Genomic DNA, 23,217 nt, shown 5'->3' on the forward strand with positions numbered 1-23,217 from the left:
AGTCTTTCATTTTGTTTTGTAATTAACAGTCATACAAGCATCTTAACCGCAGATTCTCAAACTTGACGGTTGGTTTCACTCGTCCACCATGTTTGTAGTTTATTTATACTTTTCACCTGTGTTTGTAGTACTAATCGAATTCACGTCCATTGCGCAATGTACAGTGTGCAATATCAGTGATTAGACTATAGACGCTTCTACACCAAATTTTTTTTTTTTTTACCAGAAATAGTAAACTATCTCCCGGATGGCCTTTGGCCTAATCTTTTCAACTACTACGATTTGGGACATAGTAATTCTATTTTCAAATACTATGTAGGACAGATAGTATGCGAATTGGAATGCAGCAATGGATAATGTGCAGTGCTGGTGGTCCTCCTGGAACACTGCCCTAAGGGTACTTATCTACCTGTATGTACAAAAGTTTACCTTCTGAAAGGGTACCACACCAGTGAGTGATTTTGTATCGTCATGTTGCACTATACCCCAATGAAAAAAAGGTTTTAATAATAATAATATTTAAGTAATATAAAAATGTAAAATATATCATATTTATTATTAATATATCTGAATTGCTAAAAAAATCTCACAAGCATTTTTTTTTTGCAATATGTGGGGGGACATTTGTTTCACTGATTTTTTTCAATTAAGAATATCTTTCAGCAGAAATGCTGTTTCAAAAGTTGTTCCAACCCAGGTAACAACTGAGGAAAAACTACAGCTGCTGGAAGCTCCTTTTGCCCACAAAACAATCTGATTTAAGTTGGGTAAGAGAAATATTTAGTGGTTGTTGATTTCGGGAACAGTGGAAAAAACAACATTTTCTCTGCTTGTGTAATTTGTGAGCATTCTTGTGTGGTGAGCTGTCTGGAAATTTGTTCTTGCCTCATCTGAACGACTGACTGAGAGAGAAAGAGAAAGCGTACGTGAAAAGTGTGAATGAGAACAACGAGCTTGGGGTCATGTGAAAGTCCCAGCAGAAGAGGAAGGAACCTCCTTTTGAGAACTAACTCTAACTGCTCATCTCGACACAATAATTGAGAAGTTGTAATATGGATCAGAAGATTGGTGAGCAGAGATGAACAATGGGGTATATGCACACAGACTTTTAATTTCAGTCAGCCAGCCCCAGGGCTTCCGGTTAATTGTCATCCCATATAAAATTGCCAACAGTGATCTTCACTGCCTGGCTGAGATACGTTATAAAATGGGTATCAGACCAAACAAGAAGCACTGCATTAAGCTCTATTTTTCCACGCCATGTCTTTACAACATGGAAATGAAGTTCTGCGCTGGCCTGCTACTAATGACAGTGCCTGCGTTTAACGGTCTTTCGTCTTTTTTTACACTTTATCAACTAAATGGATGCTTTTAGTCTATTTAACTTATTATATTTGAATGACATTACAACATTGATGCTGTAAAAGAAACCTTATGAAATAGAAAATAGTCACATAAAGCTTTCACCGGAAGTTCATCATTGGCTGAAAAACACTAGCTGTATAGTCCAATTAAAACCACAATCCCCATCAGATGAAAAAAGTTATCTTAAATACTCTTTGTATTTAATACATTTTAGTAAAACGTCACCACAAGATGCCAGATGTTTTGTTAAACCGAGACTTGAGACATAAATCCTGTCTGAGAGGCACAGGTTCATCCATTTTAACAAACAAAATGTCAGTAGCAGCGGATTACTTGACAACAAAACTGCCACAAACCCCGATGTAGGACCAGTCATGCCATAGACTTCTAAAGGCCTGTGGCGTGCACACCTTCAGTGAAAGCACAGGTGCACACCAACTAGCAAGTCGGCAGGGGTGAACAATGGGGTGAACGCGTCATATAAACCAACAAACAAAAACGTCTCGCCTGTCGGGTCCATTTTTGTAGTTTGACGCGCTGTTTAAAAATCTCAAACCATATGACAAAGGCACATTTGTTCACGTGTCTGGAGCTGCTGGAGTAGCATGGTGGCGCAAGCACGACGAAGATGTACCGAGGAGAGAACGTGAACAGTGTTTTTTCTGTCTGAACCAATGATGAACGCTACGGCTACTACAAAAATGTGGTCAAGGGAAATTATGGAGGAGAACTGCGGTTGAAATATGATTCATTGGTGAGTTTAATTTCTTAACTTTATTTATTGCAACTTCATTAAGCGCGCGCATTCACTCGCCCGTGACAACCGCGTGGGTAAGAAATGCAGAAAAACAGAAACAAAACCCTAAAGATAAACGCAAGCCTTAATATTTATAGGTATACAGACAGTTATGTCGATGTTTCCCAGCAAATGTTTTTAAAATATGTCTAATAGACGTCTTAACAGTCGTCTTGGCTAAAACAAGGCTAAATTTGGGCTGTCAGTGAAAATCTATAGACTATGAATAAGAAAAAACAGTCTAATAGTCAAGTAAACAGAAATGCACGAGTACACATATAAAGTCTGTATTTGACGACTTGTCTAGTTTTGTGCTATACTTAGATGTCTATTAGATTTTAACTGACGGCCAAAGTTTAGCCGTGTTTCATCCAAGCTGCATACAGAATTGTTTGCTGGGTTATTATCAGTCCCGTAAATAAATGTGTACTATTATGGACTTAATAGGCCCACAGTTTTAAAAACCATAGGATGATTGAATGTGAACACTGAACAGCCAGTAGATTGCCATCAGAGACAATAAACATACACAAAACCCTTTGTTCAATAAATCTTTTTTTATTTTAACAGCACATTAGCTTATGTGTGGTCAACAACCATGAAGGTAAATGTAGATTGTAGGATGTCTAAGGAATGGTGCTCGCCAACAAGGAGGTGTGATTATGATACGGCAACACATTCACTAATCTGTTCTTTCTGAACTATTGATAAGAAATATTGCTATTAATACTTTTCAACGGCATATACTGATCTGACTGACCAAAAAGAAAAGCACTGTTACAAAGCTGACCAAGAAGCTCCGAACTCCACACGGTGGGGTTATACAGGAATTCTTCTGAGGGGACTTTGGTTTTGTACCTTTGTAAAACCTGGGTCTACATCCTGTAACAATACCAACAGAATCAAACCGATAAACAAACTCATTACCGAATAATCCACCCAAAGGTGAACATTCATCATCTACTCACCCTCGTGTCATTTCAATTTCACCATAATGCTACTTTTGCACCTATTTAGATGCCATTAAATGTTTTATAAAAGAACACTTACAGATTTGATTCAGCATGATGAGGGAGAGTAAATGAAGACAGAATGTTCAATTTTAGATGGATTATTTCGTTAAGATCTTAACTTAAAAGAACGAAGAAAAAGGCACACGGAACACTATCACATTAAATACAAAATTGGTTGCATTTTGAAAGCACTTAAATGTTCTAACCTCTACGTTACACAAAAGAATCACTACTTCGCACTCTCTCCGTATCCTTCTGCGAGAGAGCGCTGGCTCACAGGGAGCACGTTATTGGAAAGAGATGAATTTTGTGTCACTTACTTAAGGAAACTAGCAGAGCAGGTTCACCTCACCCATCTGCTGTCTCCTCAGCTACATTTCCTTTAGCTTCCTTGTCAAAGTGCTCCAGTATCATATCTGCATTAATAAGTGTTCTGTTACAAAGCGCCTAAATTTTGCGATCAATTTGTGGTTGCGATCGTTCTCTGTGAAGTTTCTGAAATCTGAGTTTAGTCACAGACTTGTCATTTCAAGTAGAACAGATTTACTAAGTGCTTCTGACAAAAAACAACCTTTTGTTTTCTGTCTTAAAATTCAATGAATTGGCCGAACAATCCAGTGTCTTGTGACTAAACGTTAATGCTGATGTTTTCTTTAATGCAAAGGGGGAAATCCCAGAAAAATAATTAGGATTGAATTCCCTTAATCATTTAAACACATGCCTACGTCACCCATGAATGCTCCTCATTAATCATCACCATGTAAAGAAAGTCAGAACTTTCCTCTCAAGGTGTGCCAATTTGTGTGCCGATTCACAGGAACTGTGATATTAGCAAGCAAAATAACACTGTTGTGGTTCGAGGAGAACTAATTGTTATTCTTAGGGCTTTTAGGATGAGTGTGAGAAGGAAATCCAGTGGGGGAAAAAAATGTAAAAAACTATTTAAATCACAGCTTCATCCGCAAGTATCTGTGGGTTTGGACTTGAGCCGTGCAGAAGAAACATCCGTTGATAGCAATTTCGGGTGGTGTAGTTCCTACTTATGGCTTGTTTTTTTTTGTTGTTTTTTTTCAGTTCCAGATGAATCAGTATATTGCTTCTCTATTGCCATTTGTTTTAAACTAACATTGCACTTACAGAGTGCACACGACTAGTCTTTCATAAAGTCCGATGCTTTCGAGTGATTTGTTCAGTACAAAACATGTCAATGTTTAATTGTGCTGTCGAGCAGGCTCTGTATTGCAGATCTAGGCTGTCTTTGTGCTACATATGGCGCGTAGCGAGCAGCTCCTATCCTGCGGTCGGCTCCGAGGCGAGAGGAGGTGAGCCGCCAACGTGGCTGGCCCAATCGCCACACCATCCGGCACTCTATTGTGAAAGAGCAGCAGGTGGGACCACTGGAGAACGAGGAGGGAGGTAGGAAAGAGTTTCGTAGAAGTATGAAGATTACAAGCTAACGGTCGCCTTAACCTAAACGTCCAACATACAAAACTCGATCCATCCCTGTGACGTCATCTCATCCGTCAATTCATCCCGTAGTGAGTCAGATATCAAGGTAATACTGGTTATTCGAGTTTCGGCTTAGTTCACCAGCACAAAACCGTGCTGAGAGTCCACCGTCTCCATCATTTCGCTGTCCAGAAATGGGTCGCCCAATGCCAGGCCTTCATAGCCAGCAGTGCTGACCTCTGCAGGTGGAGGCAGCTGCCCTGGATCAAGAGGGTAGTCGTATTGCTCCGGGTACAGTGCTTCTCCTGATGGCGAGTGGCTTGGGTCACAGGGTGGATAGGTGTAGTTGAGGGGTTCAGGCTGTTGCAGTTGAGCGGGGTAGCTTTGTGGTAGAGGCTGCAGCTGAGGGTAAAGGCCCAGGTAGGTTTCATACGCTAGGGCTTCTGGGTTTGGCTCCATTAGGGGGCCAAGTGGCTGTGCGTGTGCAAATGGAGGTGAGCTCTGCGGCTGCTGATGTGCTGGTGCTAGTGAACCCTGTGGCTGAGGTGGGGCTCCGGAGTCCTGGTGGCCCATGGTTGCACAGGGAGCGAAAGGGTCCTCCACAATGTGCATCTGGTTGAAGTACGCCTGCATTTGGGTTTGTTTCTGCAGATACAGACGTTTTTGTTGCAGCCTGTGGATCAAACAGAAGGAGTTTAATAGATGGATCGCCGGTTTCACATCAAGAGAGACTAAAGTAAAGTGTAGCACCTGTGCTCCTGCAGCTGCTGCTCCAGACTGCGAGGAGTTTCTTTGCAGAACATCTGGCAACTGCTGGGGCTGTTGGCCATCAGAGTCGCTTTCTGCACAGAGATGCAGAGCGTCAGGGGTTGTGAAATACAAAGCTGTAGCAATTCTTCATCATTGACATGAATTTCTTGAGAAATATGGCAGTGAAATTTTAGCTATCTGTTCATTTCATTGATAGTGACAGCAGAAAGACGACATTCAAGTAAGAGAGCAAAACAACAACAACAACAAAAAGAATACGATTAGAAAATTTGCTACTAACAAAGCTCCAACAGAAGAGAATTATTAAAAAACAAATTGACGAGTTTGACTCCCATCACCAATCTTCAAATCTCCCTTTGCTATCACTGCTATCCCTATGCTACACACACTATAATTATGAATGCAAAAGTTCTCACGATACAACCAAAAGTCATTTTTAGTTAAAGTGTCATGTTTGTTGTCTAATGTTCATGTACTTCTATACTTCAAATGATGTTTGTAATGTTTTGATTTACACAGTAGCTGCCGGTTCGGTTCATGGGTTACAATGCTTTAATCTCCCATTGCCAGAAATGAATAGGAAAAATACCTCTGTAGCTATAAATAGAACAACACCTATGAACTCTGTTGTGTGGTTGCCAACATGTGGCTATGTGATTGCTCACGATGCTATATGGTTTCTAGATCGAAAGATTATAATTCCGGGCAGTAGTAATATTAATTAAGGCTGGGCGATGAAATCCATATTTATTGACTGAACACCATTGTCAATATCGATTAAAAAAAAGTTTTGGTATGAAGCACTATAGTTTTATTATAATGTGGCTGCTGAGTTCCCACCTTGCCAATAAGCTTAGGGTGTAAGGGTGCTTTCACACCTGCCTTATTTAGTTTGATTGAATCGCACTAGAGTTCGTTTTCCTTATTGGTGCGGTTCGTTTGGGCAGGAGAGAATGCAGCAATCATACTCGAGTGCGCACCAAAAGCGGACCAAACAAGTGTACCAAGACCTGCTTAAACAGGTGGTCTCGGTACGCTTTCAAACGAACCCTGAACCGGTTCGTTTGTGGTGAGAATATGATCCGTAATAAAACAGGTCTAAGCGCAAAAAGTACTGCGCCTTTTGAACTAATCCAGCTGCTGTAGGCCGATGCGCTGTGCATTATGGGATATGGAGGAAAAATATTTGTTGACAGCGCTTTACCAACAGAGAGCGAGGGGAAAACATTATCGATAGATCGTTGGTAATATTTCCGCAAGATGACCATGTCACAGTTTAGCTAAATAATTCACGCCTCCTTCTTAAGTGACGAGCGATGCATTAAAACACTGTTTTCCAGACGCAACTGCGCTTCATTCTTGAAATGTATAGTTTGTCTAAAGCATGCATACAATCAGTCAGTGCAGTCGTCCCTCCAGAGTAAAAAAGACATTTTGTGTCTGCCGGTTTTGTTTACTTGCGGGAGTTCTAATCAATCAATAAGCAGTTTAGGAAATATGTTCAACAACATCTGGCCAATGAGAGATGTGAATTTTGTCAGATGACTGCATTTTGGTTCGTTTCAACTGGTTCGGACCAAATCCAGCAGTGTAGTGTGAAAAAGACCTAAAGACGGCAGAAAATGCAACAATGTACCATTTATTGCCCTTGGTCCGGAACAAATGAAGCGAACTACAGATGTGAAAGCACTAAGTTTGTCACTTCCAATGAAGGTGCATAGTGCGCACATTGGAGTGACGTGCACATTGTGTGCCAACTGGGCCTAGTTGAAAACATCTCAACTTTTCAGAATGCTGATAGCACACCGCGATTCATGCAAGTAAAAGTAATCAATCTGCTTCACACTTTGTATGGAATATACACATTTCTGTATTGACAGCAGAAAAATTACCTCACACAAACGCAGTGCACCCAAACACTGCAGTGCTTTTTACTTCTCCCCATAAACTTGCATATGAACTGATATGAAACATGATATTGTGAGAATTCTTTTGCAATATCACCCAGCCCAAAAAGGAACACTTGGTCTTATCTTAATTTGTTCTTTCAAAAGTAACTATTATAAATTATTCACCATCAAGTATTAGCTTTAAAGTGCACACGTATCTCAGATGAGCTAAAGTGAGTGTTAGCTGCATGATGTGCGTCACCTGTATTCTGTGGGGGAGGTACTGCGGCTCCAGACTCTGTCTCCTTGATAATAGAGCAGGGTGTGTTCCACCTGAGCATAGAGCAATGTCAGGCTGGTGACCTCTTTCCTCCTGTACAAACCACACACACAGAAAGAAATCATGTCAGCGCCTCGCTAGGCGGCCACATCAGTGGCTGGGCACTCATATGCATGAATTCATTACTCGGTTATGAAAAGACTGAATAGCTGTTCGCTGACCCAGAGGGGATTCTGGGAAAAAAACATGCCAGTCTGCTCCAGTAGCTAATCCTCACAGTGACAAACGCTTCTAATGGAAGATCATTTTCACAATATTAGCCTAGAAAAATGAGCATAATTTAGAGTGCTTTTCTTTTCTTGGACTTCATCAGCACACTGGCGCCGGCTTGTGCTGTATGCCTACCAGTCTTCCCATCCACATTTACTCATTGAATCATACTAAATGTCTGTCCAGAGCTTGCACTGGAGCAATGGGCAGCAGTCACCAGCCTGTTACTCAACAATGGCCACATTCAGGGGGCTTACCGGATGGACAGTAAACAACTGACAATTGGCTGCTTCTTCTCCAGTCATTACATAAGTGGGGCTGTCTGTGTGTCAGTAGGGAGGTTAGAAGGGTAAAAGAGTTCAGGAAAGGGCATTCAGGCACTTTTTAACCAAAGTAACTTGCAGTGTGGCTGGATGATTTATCGAAAACGCTGGACCTCACAACAAACTGAATTTCTTATGTTGGTTATTTTGTTTTTTAAATTCCTGTTGATACTTTCCCCTTAACATACAACTTTGTTTGTTAATTTGTTAATGTTGTGCTATATGGACATGTATAGCCACTGTGCTGGCATCTTTTGCATAATTTCATGCGTTAAGCGGTGTGTTAAATTGTAACAGTATTCTTGTCTCTTGTTTTTTGTTCTTCCGATCTCCAATAAACTCGCGCTCTGTGTTTCCCACATGTAAAATGAGAGAATGTGAGTCTCTCATACCTCAGATAGTTGATGCACTGCATGTAATTGATCCTCTGTTTGGCAGGAAAAACACCAAATCAAAGGACTGCTATATAATTCAAAGGTCTTATCCATTACCATGTACAGCAAATCAGAATGCAGTCAACATGATAGTTAAGCCCAACAGACTATCAGTAAGAAAGTAGCAATAGTTTCTTTTGTTTATTTAGCTGTAATTTCAAATATCAATATATTCAATACCCATATATCTAAATATACATATGTTTAAATATAGGACAAATAACCATAAATAATGTTATCCTCAATTCTATTTATATCATGATAATAAAATGTAAATTGATGATGATACTTTAGTTCAATAATTGTAATCAAGGTAAAGTTTTCAGTTAATCAAGGTTTTATTTTTAGGTCCCTAACTTACCAAGTTTCAAATATTTCACAAGCGAAAAAGTGGAGGTCGAGAAGTTCTTGGAAAACTGGTTCACCTAAACCTGATGATGATGATGCAACCATTACATCAGTATCCCAGCATTAAGGCGCTCATCCATGACTCAGTGTTCATGAATGCACCGAATTGTATAGAGCAAAGCATCAAGCTCCATTATTGTGCACAGGTCAAGCATTAACTCAACACCCAGATTTCAACTATTTCAACTGTGACCATTTTTCACAGATGCACACTTTTAAACACCACTACACAAATATAATTGAGTATGTTTAAAAACGATCACTTTTATTACAATAAAATAATATTGGCAAATGTTTACATTTATGCATTTACCAGATGCTTTATTTCCTCTCCCCTCAGCACATACAGAAGAGAGAAATTTTGTTCTACAGGTAGTTTGTCAAGCCCACTCATCTGCGTGAAGCACACTATCAATTGCAAGATTTTTTTTCCAAAAACATGGATAGTTAATAAAAGCATTTATCATTTTTAAAGGAAGAATGTAATTGTTTAAATGGTTTTAGTAAATAGTGTTTAAGTCACGTGAACCCGCTCTTTGAAGTAGCTGGTTTATACTTCCACGGCCACATCTGATCTCTGGTCAAGAAGGACTATAAACCCATTCTTGAGCTTTACTTTTGACGATTACACTGACAATGATTGTAAGCTGCGCCAGAGATGCCTTGAGATGGCATTTTTTCCTTTACAGTAAAATACTTGTTTACAGAAGATGCAAGAAATGCACTGTTTAAAATATTATTTACAGGATATGCAAGAGTTGATTTAGAAGATATATTTATGCAAGTTATTTAGGCAATGTATGCTTTAATTTCAGTTGTTTAATGTTGATGTTCAATTAATAATCATTGATAGTAGATCATTATTGATAGTAGTGTGTGTTTCCTTCAATAATTTTAAAATCAAGTAATGCATCCTTTATTCAAAAATCTCTCACTTGTAATATGTGAGCACATTTACTGTAGAAAACTTCACCGTGATCTATGAGGGCAAAAAAAATAAATAAAATAAATAAAAATAAAAAATAAATAATAATAGTTAACCGAGTTAAAATGTTTAATTAATCGAGATGTTGATTTTAAGCCAAATTGCCCAGCCCTATGTAAAAATCATCTTTAATCAAATGACATTTAAATATTTTCCCCATAAAATGATTCCTTGATGCCATGAATGTAAATGACACAGTGGTAAATAATCTTATATTGACTATTGCTGTTAGTGATTTGTGAGTTAGTGAATGTATTGAAATTCTAAAAGGACAGTTGCCTAGAAAAGAGTGCTGCTGTTATAATCACAAAAAAACTGTCAGTCGGTGACTATGTACATCGCAACATCACAAAATTCTGTTATTAAAGTGCTTTTATATAATGTTCTGTAAAAAAAAGTTAATCTCCTATTTACATAAGAGAACAAGTCAGCACTGTTCAAAACTCCAGCATTTTGATCAGTAAATGTAAATGCCTCTGATGGCCATTGTATCGAAGTAAATGAATGAACATTAAAATGTACTGGTAATTTACTTTTCATTTTATGTTTGGCTAAACAAAGTAATTTGCCTGCATTAACTCATTTGCAAACTAACTTCATTGTCTTTAAGTTCATAAAGAACAACAAAAAAAGATAGATGTTTTAAATACACCTTTTCTGCTGCCTGATTGTACGGCATACTACAAAAAAGTGACAGGTTAAGCCAAATCTGTAAATCTAGTATCTCTCCTGGTGGACTGACCTGTAGTGCAGGGTCCAGTAAGCCATGTGGATGGGCCTGAGGGCTCAGCAGCCCCAGGGATGGGGTTTCTCCAGAGCCCATCTGCGCGTACACCTTATTTAGCTCCAGGATACCTTTGGTACGTGCCAGATTCTGTAGGTGCTGTCTAAAGGCCACCAAGCCTACACAGAGAGAGGAATAAGATTATGAATAATAGCAGTGTTATTTCCGAATGATTTACAGATCATCAGACGTTCTGCCCTTAGTGTCTACATCCATGTGTGGTCATGTATTTTCAGATGGGAGTGTCAGAACTGAGGAAGTGACTCTTGTTCCCTGAAGCCCACACCACCTCTGACTGCTCCGGTGCACCACTACCACGTGACCTCACTTAACACGGCTAATCAGTCTATTTCAGGACAAGATATGTCCAGGCAGGGCTGCAAATGCTTTATTCATCGCTCAAGTACACATTAAAATGCCGTTTAGTGGCTCTTGACTCCTCTGCTGCCTATCGGAAGAGGGTAGATGGGTTGATTCTTAGGTTATTTTAGGGCTTCAAGTGATTAAGGGTAATTATTCAGGCCACAGGATGAGAGAACTCAATAGGACTGACTTGGCCTAATCTTCAAAGGGTTCTCTGATTCACACAATGAATCATCTGACAGGGGGTGGCGCATTTAGAGGAGGAAAACAAGAGAGAAACAGGGAGGGAGGGAAAGGGTGTGAAAAAAATAATAAGTGTGAGAAAATGAGAAGGAAGAGCAGAAAAATGTATTACTTTTTATATTTTTTTATATCTAATGCACATATAACAGTACAAATGTTAAAATGACTGTGATTATTAGTAAACATGTAAAATTTTACACTTGTTAAGAACATTAACATTTAATGTTAATCTATCATGTAATGTTTTTTATTTCTAATTTTGAACTATTTTTAAAATAGAAATAATATTACCAGCTGACAAATGTCACATGATTCTTCAGGAATCATAATCATTCCAAGATGCTGATTTGATGCTGAAGAAACATTTCTTCTGATTCTGATAGCTGCTAAATATTTTATTATGTATATATTTTTCAATGAAACGCAGCAAATTAAATCCCATATGAATTGGAAGTTACTGCAGACTTTTAAGTATGACGACATATTTCCAACTCAAATATTAAGGGTGTGGGGTTTTACTTTTGCAATTCTCCTCTCATTTTTCACTTGCAGCAAAGGAATGATTTGAGGGTGTTGCTAAGCATATCTCGCCCCAGGCCATCAAACTGATGTCATTCCAGAGGAGAAGCAAATGGTTAGATTTTGATTACAAACTCTTTACTTTCAGTGTAGGGCAGAGATGCCCAAACTAGGGCCTGCAGGCCAAAGTTGGCGCCTTCATGCCATCTGAGAATGGTTTAGAGAATATCATTTTAGATTTATTGTAACCTTATACTTGTTTGTTTTATAGTTAAGCTTCAATCTGAAATGGAACGTTTTAATGCAAACAGTGTAAATTTAATAAGATTTAGTTTAAAATGTACACTTGACGGAGAGAGGACAATGCAGAGACTTTGTTGAGCGAATCAAGGCAAAGACTCTCTGAATCCTAGTGTGTTCAGCATTGAACTCCACTGTGTTATAAATGTGTTGCCATAAGTTATAAAAGTTCAAAGATTCAAAATAATGCTTTCTATTTATTTTTTTAACGTTATGAAATTAATTAGAAAATTACCCATGGTGTTTTTTTAAATGTAAAACAGTTTGGTATACTTTTATTTGACCCACAGCTATTAGTAATATTTGGTTTTTGATCCTTCATTCGACAAAGTTTGGGCACCCCTGGTGTAGGGACTAATTGTTCACTTTTCAAGACTAACAACGCGCTAGCAAAATGTTGTAAAGTTTGATTTCATCCAACCTTTGAACATCAGTGAGCAATCTCACTTAGGGCTGCACAATATGTAATTTTTGTAATACCATTTATTAAGTAAATATATTATATGCCCTTCACCTTGTGTGAGTGATGTGTCTGAAGCCCTGCGGCCCTCTCTGAAGCTGATGGGAGAGCGGTTGTGCGTTTCTCTCCTCTGGGTGCTCAGTGCCTGCATGGTGGGGTTCGCGGGCCGAGCACTGATGAACGGTGGAGTCAAGCGGGTCACTGGTGTGTTGGCCAGGACCACCTCATTAAGAGAGGGCCCGTCTTCAAGCAGACTGAGGTCACTGTGCATGGAGCCCATATCATACTCTGAGTCCACGCTACCCAGAGAGGGGTTATGACCCATGCTGAACAGTTTACCTGGGTAAAGAACAGGATGACATACTTTATAAAGCATTATTGAATTGTTGAATTAACATTTGCAGCATTAGTTTACTAATAAGCCACACTGACCTCCACTTGTAATGATCCCTGGCTGGTTGGTGACCTCAGATAGTGTGTGTCTGCGCTGACCAAAGCGGGCCGTCTGGTAGGCGTTAAAAACGTGGGTATGATCATCCTCTGTGTCTGGCTCCTCCGTTTCGATACCCTCATCTATAGACGTCTCCATCATGTTGCTGGGGGACGAAGCGCTGGATTTGCGAACGGCCACGGGGGGCAAGGGGTCCAGCATGCAGCCGTTGATCTGCAACACAATGTAAAAGGTCTAAATATAATATCTTGTTTGTGAAGATAATTTGAATAAATATATATATGATATAGGCCTTGAGCAAATCTCCAGCCATCTACAGGAAAGCGCTATTAAATTAGGGCAACACGACTCTGGCTAAAATGAGAATCCTGTTTTTTTTAATTTTTTTATCACGATTTGTTTACAATCAAAATCAAAATTCTCTCACGATTCTGTATATGTAAAATAAAGGTTAATATGAGCGGGCTTTTATTATTGCTATTATTATTAATTCTTAAACATAAGGTAAAAAAAAAACAGCAATAATATTAGGCCTATGTGCAGGTCTACTGTTGGTTAAAATGCTACATTTTGTGTAGACTTTAAATTAGTCCTGGTCATTAATGCACAATCAAGTGATTACATCAGAATGTTATTCAACAATTCTGAAGTTGAATTATTATGTTTGAGACATGGTTGTTATGTGTCATTGACAACATTATTAGACTATTTTTTTAGTAAAGAAATAAAACATGTCATTATCAGATTCCCTCTTGCATTTTATTTAACACTATATAGGTTAGAGTAGTTATACTGACACTGTTAAACATGTATTATCATGCACAACACATTGTGTTCACTATGAAAACATATCAAATGTTTGTCATAATCATAACTTTAAAATGCGATATGATCATTTTAATGATGTGCCTGCTTTCGGTTTCACTTTCACTGCCGAGTGTGCTCATGTCATGGCTGCCATCACTTCGAGAAAAAAAACACACACATGCAAAACATACATCCCACACGGCAACAGCTCTGTGCAACAAACTGACATATTTACAGCTTAATAACCTGTTATTCACAGCCTATGCAGGTTTATTTCACTACTTCATTTGCGGGTACATGAGCGTCCTCTCTGTAGTAAACAAACAACTCCGTGATTTCGCGGACCAAAACGACATTACATTAAGACAGAAATGAAAACTTATACGTTTAACTTAAGTACAGCTGCAGTATATTTCCAGTTCCTATATGCACTTCAAAGTGATTCAGGAGGTGACAACCTTTCAGGATGTTTCTTTTACTTTGGATGAACTCTCATTCACACTGGTGTTGTAGATAAGACATTTCACCAACAAGCCTCCAAGCACTGCATTTCTCTAGAACGGGTTCTAATCTCCCATCAGCCCTCATAAGTCACCCGTAGACCTGAGGCACATTTCCACTCAGTCAGCACCACACACGCACAAAACTTTACGTGCTTCATGATGACAGACCGAACTTCATGAACACATTCCCTAATGATTTGGGGATTGAGCAAGAGTAAACAAAAGCTCTGCAGTCTCTCCCTTTTCGCCTCTTTTTATTGCTCCCTCTCTTTCACCCTTGCGTTTCGCTCAAACGAATGAGTGAGCTGGAGAAGAGGGGGTGGAAGTCTGGAATGCAGGGACAGGAAGTGTGTTTTGGCTGAGAGGGCCGTCAGAGCCTCATGCAGACCGAGTACACTGAGACATGCCATCAAACACATACACGCACACACTGAACTGACATGGATCATCTGGATGAGTTGAGTTTCCTGCAGCCTGCTGGGCCAGGAATTCTGTTAGCCCAACACACAATTTAAGAACAGCAGCACATCCTCTCTTCTTTCTTTCCTTTTTTGTAATTTAACCCAATATTGTACCCGGCTCTTTCGCTATTGACACACAAACAGGGTGATCATACAGGCTTTATAGAGTGAATTATGTAATCCCAGCCATCCCGCCCCAGCAGGGGTTGTGCCGTACTCTCTGAGATCATGCTTCAGATTTTATGATCTTGAACCAGAAAGTGTGTTGCAATTACCCCTGTTATCTTAAAGGGCAAGTGTGTCAATTTTTCAGTGCCAAAATGTTTCATTCTATTGTCTTAACAGGCATAAATAGGCCATTTGTTAACTAATTTCTGCAAAAAGTGTAAACATTGTTTTTTGTGGTTTGATATAATTGTTCTGTTTGTTTGAACATCTCGACCAGTCAGGCAACATCAACCAATGATGTAATAGACTAAGCATGCACCATCAGTTTTTCAGCCATTTACACTGTTTGTAGAAACCTGTGTGAAAACAGACATTATTTTGAGCACTTCTTTGCACTCTGTAATTTTTTTTAACTGGACTTCTTAACTTGCAGTTTGGTATTTGTTGATGTTACCAAGTGCTGCCTTCCACCCTACTAAAAATATAGAGCCCTTTTTTGGAATTAAATGAACTAAAATGCAAGTGAGACGATAACACTTTAATATATTGAATCAAATTTAACATGTTGATAAAATAAAATAAATTACATTTACAAAAAATAAAAATGTAATGAACAATTTCAGCATATTTACTAAAAGACACTAATTTAACTTTACAATTTTAAAGTCAAAATGCAAAAATAAAATAACTTTTGTTCATTAAATGTGAATTTTTGGGTTGTTATTTAATTCTATTTAATCTTCATAGGTGTAAATACACTATTTGTAGGTTGATTTCCCCAGAAAGTGTAAACACTGACTGTTTACATGGACATCAGTAATCAAATGATTTGCTTAAATCTGCATGAGACAATAATATGATGGTATTTGTTTACATGAGTTGCTTTTTGAATGTTCCTTTCATGATCCTTTTTACATGTTATAGCACATAGTTCTATTAACGTCATTCATTGCGTCACAGCGCTATCCATGTTTCCTCCGGAGTTTCATGTAATTTCAGGTGTTTCATTCTTAATTTGTCAACTTTCACTGCATTTCACTGTCATTCAGGAACATTTCATGCATGCCCCCGTGAAAAACAGGATATTGGATAGGGACATAAACTGCTATATGAACTGTAATTTAATGCGGCATGGGGAAAAAACCTGCATTTTGTGATGCAGGTTTCTGTGGTCTTTTACTGACCAGGTGCAGAGAATAGTGTCAAACAGCCATGTGTTTATAGTTTATCCTGTCGCAAAATGCAGCGAAAATCCTATACAATGATAATAGTTTAAGGTGTTTTCATGTCTGTGCTGCACTTTAATAATGCGACTAAAATCGGCATACTCCATGTCTTAATTCCATTTCTATTTAGTTCGATTAAGACTTTAGTCAGATTAAGGTCATCAAAAAAAAAAAAAATCGCTGTTTACATGGTAGATTCTTTATCAGAGTATTGTCTCAATTATATTATAATTAGATAAATGGTGTCCATGTAAATGTATTCACTATCTCTGGTGCTGAACATCTCAGCCAATCGGACAACAGCAATACTGGCTCAACCATGTGCCATGAAAAATAACCATGTAAAATAAAAAAAGTAAAAATCAGAAAATATTATAATTAAATATAATTAGAAATCCACTTTAGGGGGATTAAACATTTTAAATGTCATTTAGTTTCCTTCTAAGCTTTGCATCATTTACTTCCCTATGCATGCAAGAACAATGTACATGAATCCTCTCCCTGTAAAGCCCTAACATCCGTGTACACATACACTACTTACAGCACCAATATGTTTTTCACAATAATAGGAATTTTGCACATTGTTCCTTGCAATCACTGTTCAAAAGAGGAATTAACTTGTGCAATGTTCAGTATGAAGGCTCACTAACTCCACATTTCCGAAGATGGTAAAATAGCAGCACACACACAAAGCCAGGCAGTCTGTGGAGTGCATATCTGAGAGAGAGAAGAAAGAAGGGAACGACTAAGCCGGAGCGAATGGACAGCTGTCACGTCCAATGTGTGTCACTGCAGTCTGACCCGCTTATGTAAGCCAAACAGCTGTGAACGAGCTCAAGGGGAAAACACACTCTCGCCTCACCGTCACATAAACTTCACTACAGCTACTTAAAAACCATCAGAGTTAACAGCCTCTTCCTCCGAGAGACAGACAGACAGACTGATAATATGAAGACTGGAGTGAGTGAAGGAGAGCTGTGTTGTTATTCCTGTTCTGTATGCCAAGCTGGCAGGCGATCTGGCCGTCTGTCAGGATGGTTGTGAACAAAAGGCTCCTCGGGGAGCAGGCGTGATGAGGAGGCCTGAGCAAACAGCCAGACCCACTGCCTGACCTTGGAACGACTCAAGTTGCTTAATACCAATGTAGGGGAAGGAGTGTAAGAGCACTCGGCAGGCAGCAGTAGTCAGACACTGGAACAACAACTGTTTGTTTCAGCCTTTAGACAGATCCTGAAGCTCGCAGTGCAGCAGTGAAAAGGGAAAATGGAAGGAAAACCCACAAAACATCTGTCATCTGTTCTAAATAAACATTTTAATTATTTATCTTAAAAACAAACACACACACACATACAACGCACACACACAACGCGCACTTTCAACTTTGCACTGTTTTTGCATACAAATGTGACAGGATACACGTTAATATGCACTGCTGTATGGATATCCGTTATGCTAATGTACAAAATGAGCCTGATTTAACGTCCACAAACCCGCATTGATGCATCTTCTTTTATAACTGTACTGACACGCAGCTGTGGTGGTAAAGTAAAGCTGAAGTAAATCGCTGCAATAAATTCGTTTTAAACTTGTGAAACTGATTCTTGATCACATTTGGTGATGACTGATAATCGCAGCGAGCTGAACAGATCTTTTAATCCCAGTTGCTTTGGGCAGGTCCTGTCTTGTTATGATTATACACGTTACTATGGATACATGTTAATAGGTGTCAATCAAATCGGTGGGTGGGGAAACTGCTCTCCTACCTCAAGTTGCGGTGGGCCTCAAAACAGGAGGGATTTAGATCCTATTCTTAACGTCAGGGAATAAAAAAAAGACTTATTGTGTTTCTATCACCCCAATATGATTGTAGACACACTATACCTGCACACAGTTCTGTCCAAACAGCTTACAGAAGATGATTTTCATCATAGGTGGCCTTTAAGCTTTTAAATGTCACTTTAAGCTGAATACTGGTATCTTGAAAAATATCTACTAACATATTATTTACTGTTATCAAAGACAAAATAATTTAGTTTGAAAATTTTGACTTATGAATGACTTATTATGCTTAGAAAATCATTCTTTTAGGCAGAAATTAGTGAAATAAATATAAAGGGGGCTAATAATTCTGACATCAACTGTATATTTAGACATTAATTTATTACCTGATAATTAATTCAAATAATCTTTTTGATAAAACTTAATCTTTTTATTTATTTAAATGTTCTACCTGATAACTAATTTTATCCAATCTACAATATTTTATTAAACTTATACAGCTAAATGTTTAAATACCTACCAGTAATAAACATATTTATTAAACATTTGTTTATAAAAAAGTCTTAAAAATATAAAAGAAAAAAACACCCCTTAAAACAAACAACTATTTAACCTCTTACATTATTTTACAAGTTTACAAATTAAAGTATTGCCCCTTAATTTTATCTACTCACACAGAAAAACACAAGTGTCGTTTCACCACAATCAATTAGTTACTCACTTTGGGAGTCCCGACTTCCTCCTCCTCCATGAGGCTGTGCTCCGCAGCGCAGGAGGATTGTGGGAAAGTGAAGGAGTCTGCAGAGGTTTGAGGCACAGCAGGAGGCCGCAGGAGACGCACGTTCTGAGGCAGGAGGCTCACCTGAGGGGCAGCGCTGCTCGCCTGTAGCCCAGAGAAAGAGAGGGACCCAAACAGTCAACATCACACGTACACTACTGTTAACATTTTTATTCAGCCAAATTGAATTGAAACGGTGTACCTTGACGAGGGTCTGCTCTGCGATCGTACTGGGGCGTCTCTGGCGAGCGTCGAGTCTGGGCTCCACTGGGAAGCTGCAGCGGTGGGCCTTCAGCCTCTCAACCAGCAAGTAGTAGATAGCAGCAAAGTGATTGTAACTCTTATTCTGAAGAGACTGGAGAATCGAGTGGAACATGGCTGTTTAGTAAAGCTTGTAGGAAAGAACATCATGCTTTATTTCTTGAAATGTGTGTAATCTGGTCACCTCCACAGTCTTGTGCTGGTCAATGCCCAGGCTGTGCATCAACCTGAGCACCTGTTCGTTGTATTCGCCCACTCCAGCCTCTCCCTCTGTGGTCTGCTGGTACAACATCGGTCGCTGCACAGGCACCTCCATCACCATCCACTTGTGTTCTTTTATTTGTCCTATAGATAGACGCTTGGAGGGGTCTAACACCAACATCCGCCTGATCAGATGCTCACAGTCTGTGAATAAAAAACAAATCAACACTCTTAGACTCCTAAAAAAGGCAAACACCAACGAATCCTGACAAAAGTACTGAAAAAAAATGCATAGACATTAAACAAGAAGGGCAAACGGTTTTTAAACCTTGACAAAATGAAATGTTTACTGAGCAGCAAATCCACATGATTTCTAAATCCTCACGTGATGCTGAAGATGTTTAAAATTCCTCAAGAAATCAAAACTAACTATATGATTTTGTTAGCTCACATTGCCAGTCATGTTAACAATTTATTTGTGCATGCCATTAAGAAAAAATGATTTTGAGGTAATGCATGTGGTAAACATACTTAACCATGATGGCCCAACTGTCAGTTTTGACAACAAACTGAAATGGTGAGGAGGAGTCATCGTTAGGTTGTAATAACTCTTCTAAAACCCTTTTCCCGATCTTTTTGAATGAAATGCCTACTTTTACCCACAATAGAAAAATAATTGTAGCTTCCAGCTCATAGGGACTTTAGGAAAAATCAAGAAAATCCAGTTGGCATTTCTGTGTGGAGTTTGCATGTTCTCCCCGTTTTTGTGTGGGTTTCCTGCGGATCCTCCAGTTTCCCCCCACAGTCCAAAGACAAACGCTATAGGTGCACTGGATAAGCTAAATTGTCCGTAGTGTATGTGTGTGAATGAGTGTATGGGTGTTTCCCAGTAATCGTTTGCAGCTGGAAAGGGCATCCGCTGCATAAAACATATGCTGGATAAGTGGCGATTAGTTCTTTCCGCTGATGTGACATGATGTGCACATGACTGTTGATAGTATCACACACCAGACGCACGCATTCGCATGTTATTTAAAATGAAACTATTTAGATGACGCTTTGTGGCAGAAATATGAACAGTGTCCTGAGTCATGGCTTAGTGCCACGGACAGCCGCCGACTTGTGTGTACACTGATAGAAACCTATGTTTAGAATTCTAAAATGTGTGGCGCTAAGCAGCTGGTGTGTGACCCCCTTAAGCTGATAAGAAAATGAATAAATGGTTGTATTGAAGTGAAGTTTTACAAACTAATTTCAAGAGGAGCACGTGATATGATTAACCATGGCTGGTCTCTCATCTGTAATCATTAGTTAACCAATCAGATTATTCCAAACTCACTATAAATAGCCCGCCTAGCATTACTCCCTTATCTTCGTTTTTTTGAAGAATCACCTATCTCCCCCTTTCCTCTTTTACTAGGGGGAGCTCTCGAGAGCTACCTGATCTCGTACCCCCTTACATGTTCATTGACCAGGCAGGGGGCCTTGGGCTCAATTAGCTCAGGATTCTCTCCCGGGACAGCATGCCAAACCTGCTATTAGTATCATGCACTATCTAAGTGTGAACTCTTGAATTGTAATGTTCACATTTATCTTAATGTAATATGTAACAACATTTCTGCTTTAATATATTTTTGCCTTCCATAAATATAATGCGTTGTGCTGTTTGGCTCAAATATGAAACGGAAGAAAGCAACCCTTGTATTACCAAAGTAATATTCATAAACCAGCTCAAATTATCATTAAAGCAACTTAAATTATTATCAAAAACATTTATCTTTAGCATTAGATTAGCATAACAACATTTTTAGCATACATTTTTACTGACTTTATACAATTTTATCACTGCATTGTGTCTAAGAACATCAAACAATCATTGATTTAGTACCAATTTAATGAAGTACCCCAAAATAAAGCAGGAAACAATGACCTTTTCTACTTTGATTTATCATTGGCACCAGGTTTGCCAAAAAGTAGTTGCACAATATGTCTTTGTAAACCCAAACAGCGTACATACAAATATACCGTTTCTCCTGATAACAATAAGGAGTGAATTTTTATTCGTGTTTTTATATCAGTCAAGTATTATCATGAAGTGGGAGTAGTGTGAATGTTCGTCTCAGCGGTACGGAGAGAACAGCAGCTCTGTAAAATCTCAGCCTGAAAGGGTCACAGTGTGTTTGCTTCACAGTAAACACTGCTGCATTTAAGACATAAGTGGCGACAGCATGTACCGTCCACTGCCTGGGACAAGATTTGTGGAACAGCCTCTGCAGAAAACAGTCCACCGTCAGTCCAACACAAACCCAAAACACATTATCTCATCCAAGAATGTACAAGGTCTGTTGTCACTCTCTCTGCCTTTGCCTACTGACCACGTCTGACTTGGCTGAATGAAGATGACTGACATCACTGGGCTGATGGCGATGTAGATGTTCCTATTGCTCATCCACATCATGCTGCTGATCATTTTTGGAGAGAGAGATCTTAATTTTGCTCATCCGCTTAATGTGCTGCATTTAGGGTTCCTGAAGAGCCTCGGGACATTAGAGTAAAGAGAGGGAGTCCCACAGCTACAGTAATGCTTCTGTGCTGGATCACAGTTAGATATCCTGCTGCTGGAAACATCCTCCTCCTGGGGGCTCCTTCTCTTCAGCAGGGGAAATGTTTACATATTCATGAACACATCATATGCAGAAAAACTGCTGCGAGGACCACTTTGTGAAGTCTCTACCTTGATTTAAGGACAAAAGGGTTCTTCAGATGCAAACTGAGTATCTTGGTGTTTTACAATGATAAAGGGATAGTTCATCTAAAAATAAATACTACATATTTTCTCTAGGTACTGACCCCTCATGTCAATCCAAATCACTGTCACTTTTTTAAAGGTGTTATAATAAGAATATATAATTTGATTCCAACTGGATTTTACTGAATGAAAAAAAAATCTGAATATTGCACTAAATATCTACAGAAAAAAATAAATGCTTTTTTATGGGTTTTAAAAGGACATTGCATGAGGTTTTAATTTTTCAGATAAACCATCCCATTAAGCCCAGGGCAATAATTTAAACAGTCATGACTTGTATGTTTTGCATCATGAAACATGACCCAACATCTTTGAGCTTTGAATTGTATGCAGCTGCTCTAGAATCTGGTTTCCTCTAAGAGTTCATTGATCCTGACTGCTCAAAGCAGCTAAACACACTTTCCATCATGATTCATATTTAGGTTGACGTTTCAGTGTTAGTATGGAGTACTATATATATAGAGTACTATAGCCAGTACTATATATGTATGTATATATATATATATATATATATATATATATATATATATATATATATATATAAGACTTTCATTTATCATATTACCCAATCACAAATTTCTTGTTTCAACTGCTTTTTAAGAGCAATTTAAGCAGATGTCCAACTGAGTTTTCTTTGTCCTGTGATTTAGTATTATTTAAATAGAGTTGCTGTTTTTAATTAATAGGCTATTTAGAAATTTCATATTCTGCTTTTTATGTCTTTATATTTTCGAGAATTCATTTACAGTAAGTTTAATTATTTCTTATTTTTTGCATCCAGGAATTTTCTTTGTTTTATTAAGGTTAACTATAACTTACCTAATAGTGGTGTATATTTAGGAATTAATTTCAAATTCAAAACGTAAGGCCAGGCCTGTCAGAATAATCAATATATCGACTTATTACACAACACATGGACATGACCTCAATCATTTTAGTGATGCAATATATATTTCCCATACATAAAAAAAAAACTAAATAAATAAAAAACTATTTGAGCAACATTTTATACGCTAATAGTTTTATTTTAGTCACTGATAGTGTGACATCTTGATCTCTATTAGAGATGTCTGTCAGTATGGTTAAAAAAACACTATAGTATTTACTATTATTTACTTTAG

General features: G+C 38.5%; 1 protein-coding gene and 1 long non-coding RNA gene across 2 annotated transcripts in view; one reads left to right on the forward strand and one right to left on the reverse strand.

Annotated features, from left to right (window-relative positions):
* Nucleotides 1–1,735: 1,735 nt before the first annotated feature.
* The window catches only part of LOC137487746 (uncharacterized), a 62,092-nt gene continuing 40,610 nt past the window's right edge, over nt 1,736–23,217 (forward strand). Inside the window, exon 1 of the long non-coding RNA XR_011006453.2 lies at nt 1,736–2,119. This is a non-coding gene — a long non-coding RNA (uncharacterized lncRNA). The remainder of the gene's footprint in view (nt 2,120–23,217) is intronic.
* sik2b (salt-inducible kinase 2b) overlaps nt 2,700–23,217 on the reverse strand; it is a 55,413-nt gene continuing 34,895 nt past the window's right edge. Inside the window, exons 7-15 of the mRNA XM_691233.10 lie at nt 19,271–19,491; nt 19,028–19,180; nt 18,769–18,930; nt 13,085–13,316; nt 12,707–12,991; nt 10,726–10,886; nt 7,546–7,656; nt 5,374–5,465; nt 2,700–5,296 (exon numbers count right to left, since the gene is read on the reverse strand). Coding sequence (XP_696325.5) covers nt 4,756–5,296; nt 5,374–5,465; nt 7,546–7,656; nt 10,726–10,886; nt 12,707–12,991; nt 13,085–13,316; nt 18,769–18,930; nt 19,028–19,180; nt 19,271–19,491 — 1,958 coding nt within the window. The 3' untranslated portion in view covers nt 2,700–4,755. The remainder of the gene's footprint in view (nt 5,297–5,373; nt 5,466–7,545; nt 7,657–10,725; nt 10,887–12,706; nt 12,992–13,084; nt 13,317–18,768; nt 18,931–19,027; nt 19,181–19,270; nt 19,492–23,217) is intronic.

The sequence above is a fragment of the Danio rerio genome, chromosome 15 (genome assembly GCF_049306965.1).
Source record: "Danio rerio strain Tuebingen ecotype United States chromosome 15, GRCz12tu, whole genome shotgun sequence".
NCBI lineage: Eukaryota > Metazoa > Chordata > Actinopteri > Cypriniformes > Danionidae > Danio > Danio rerio.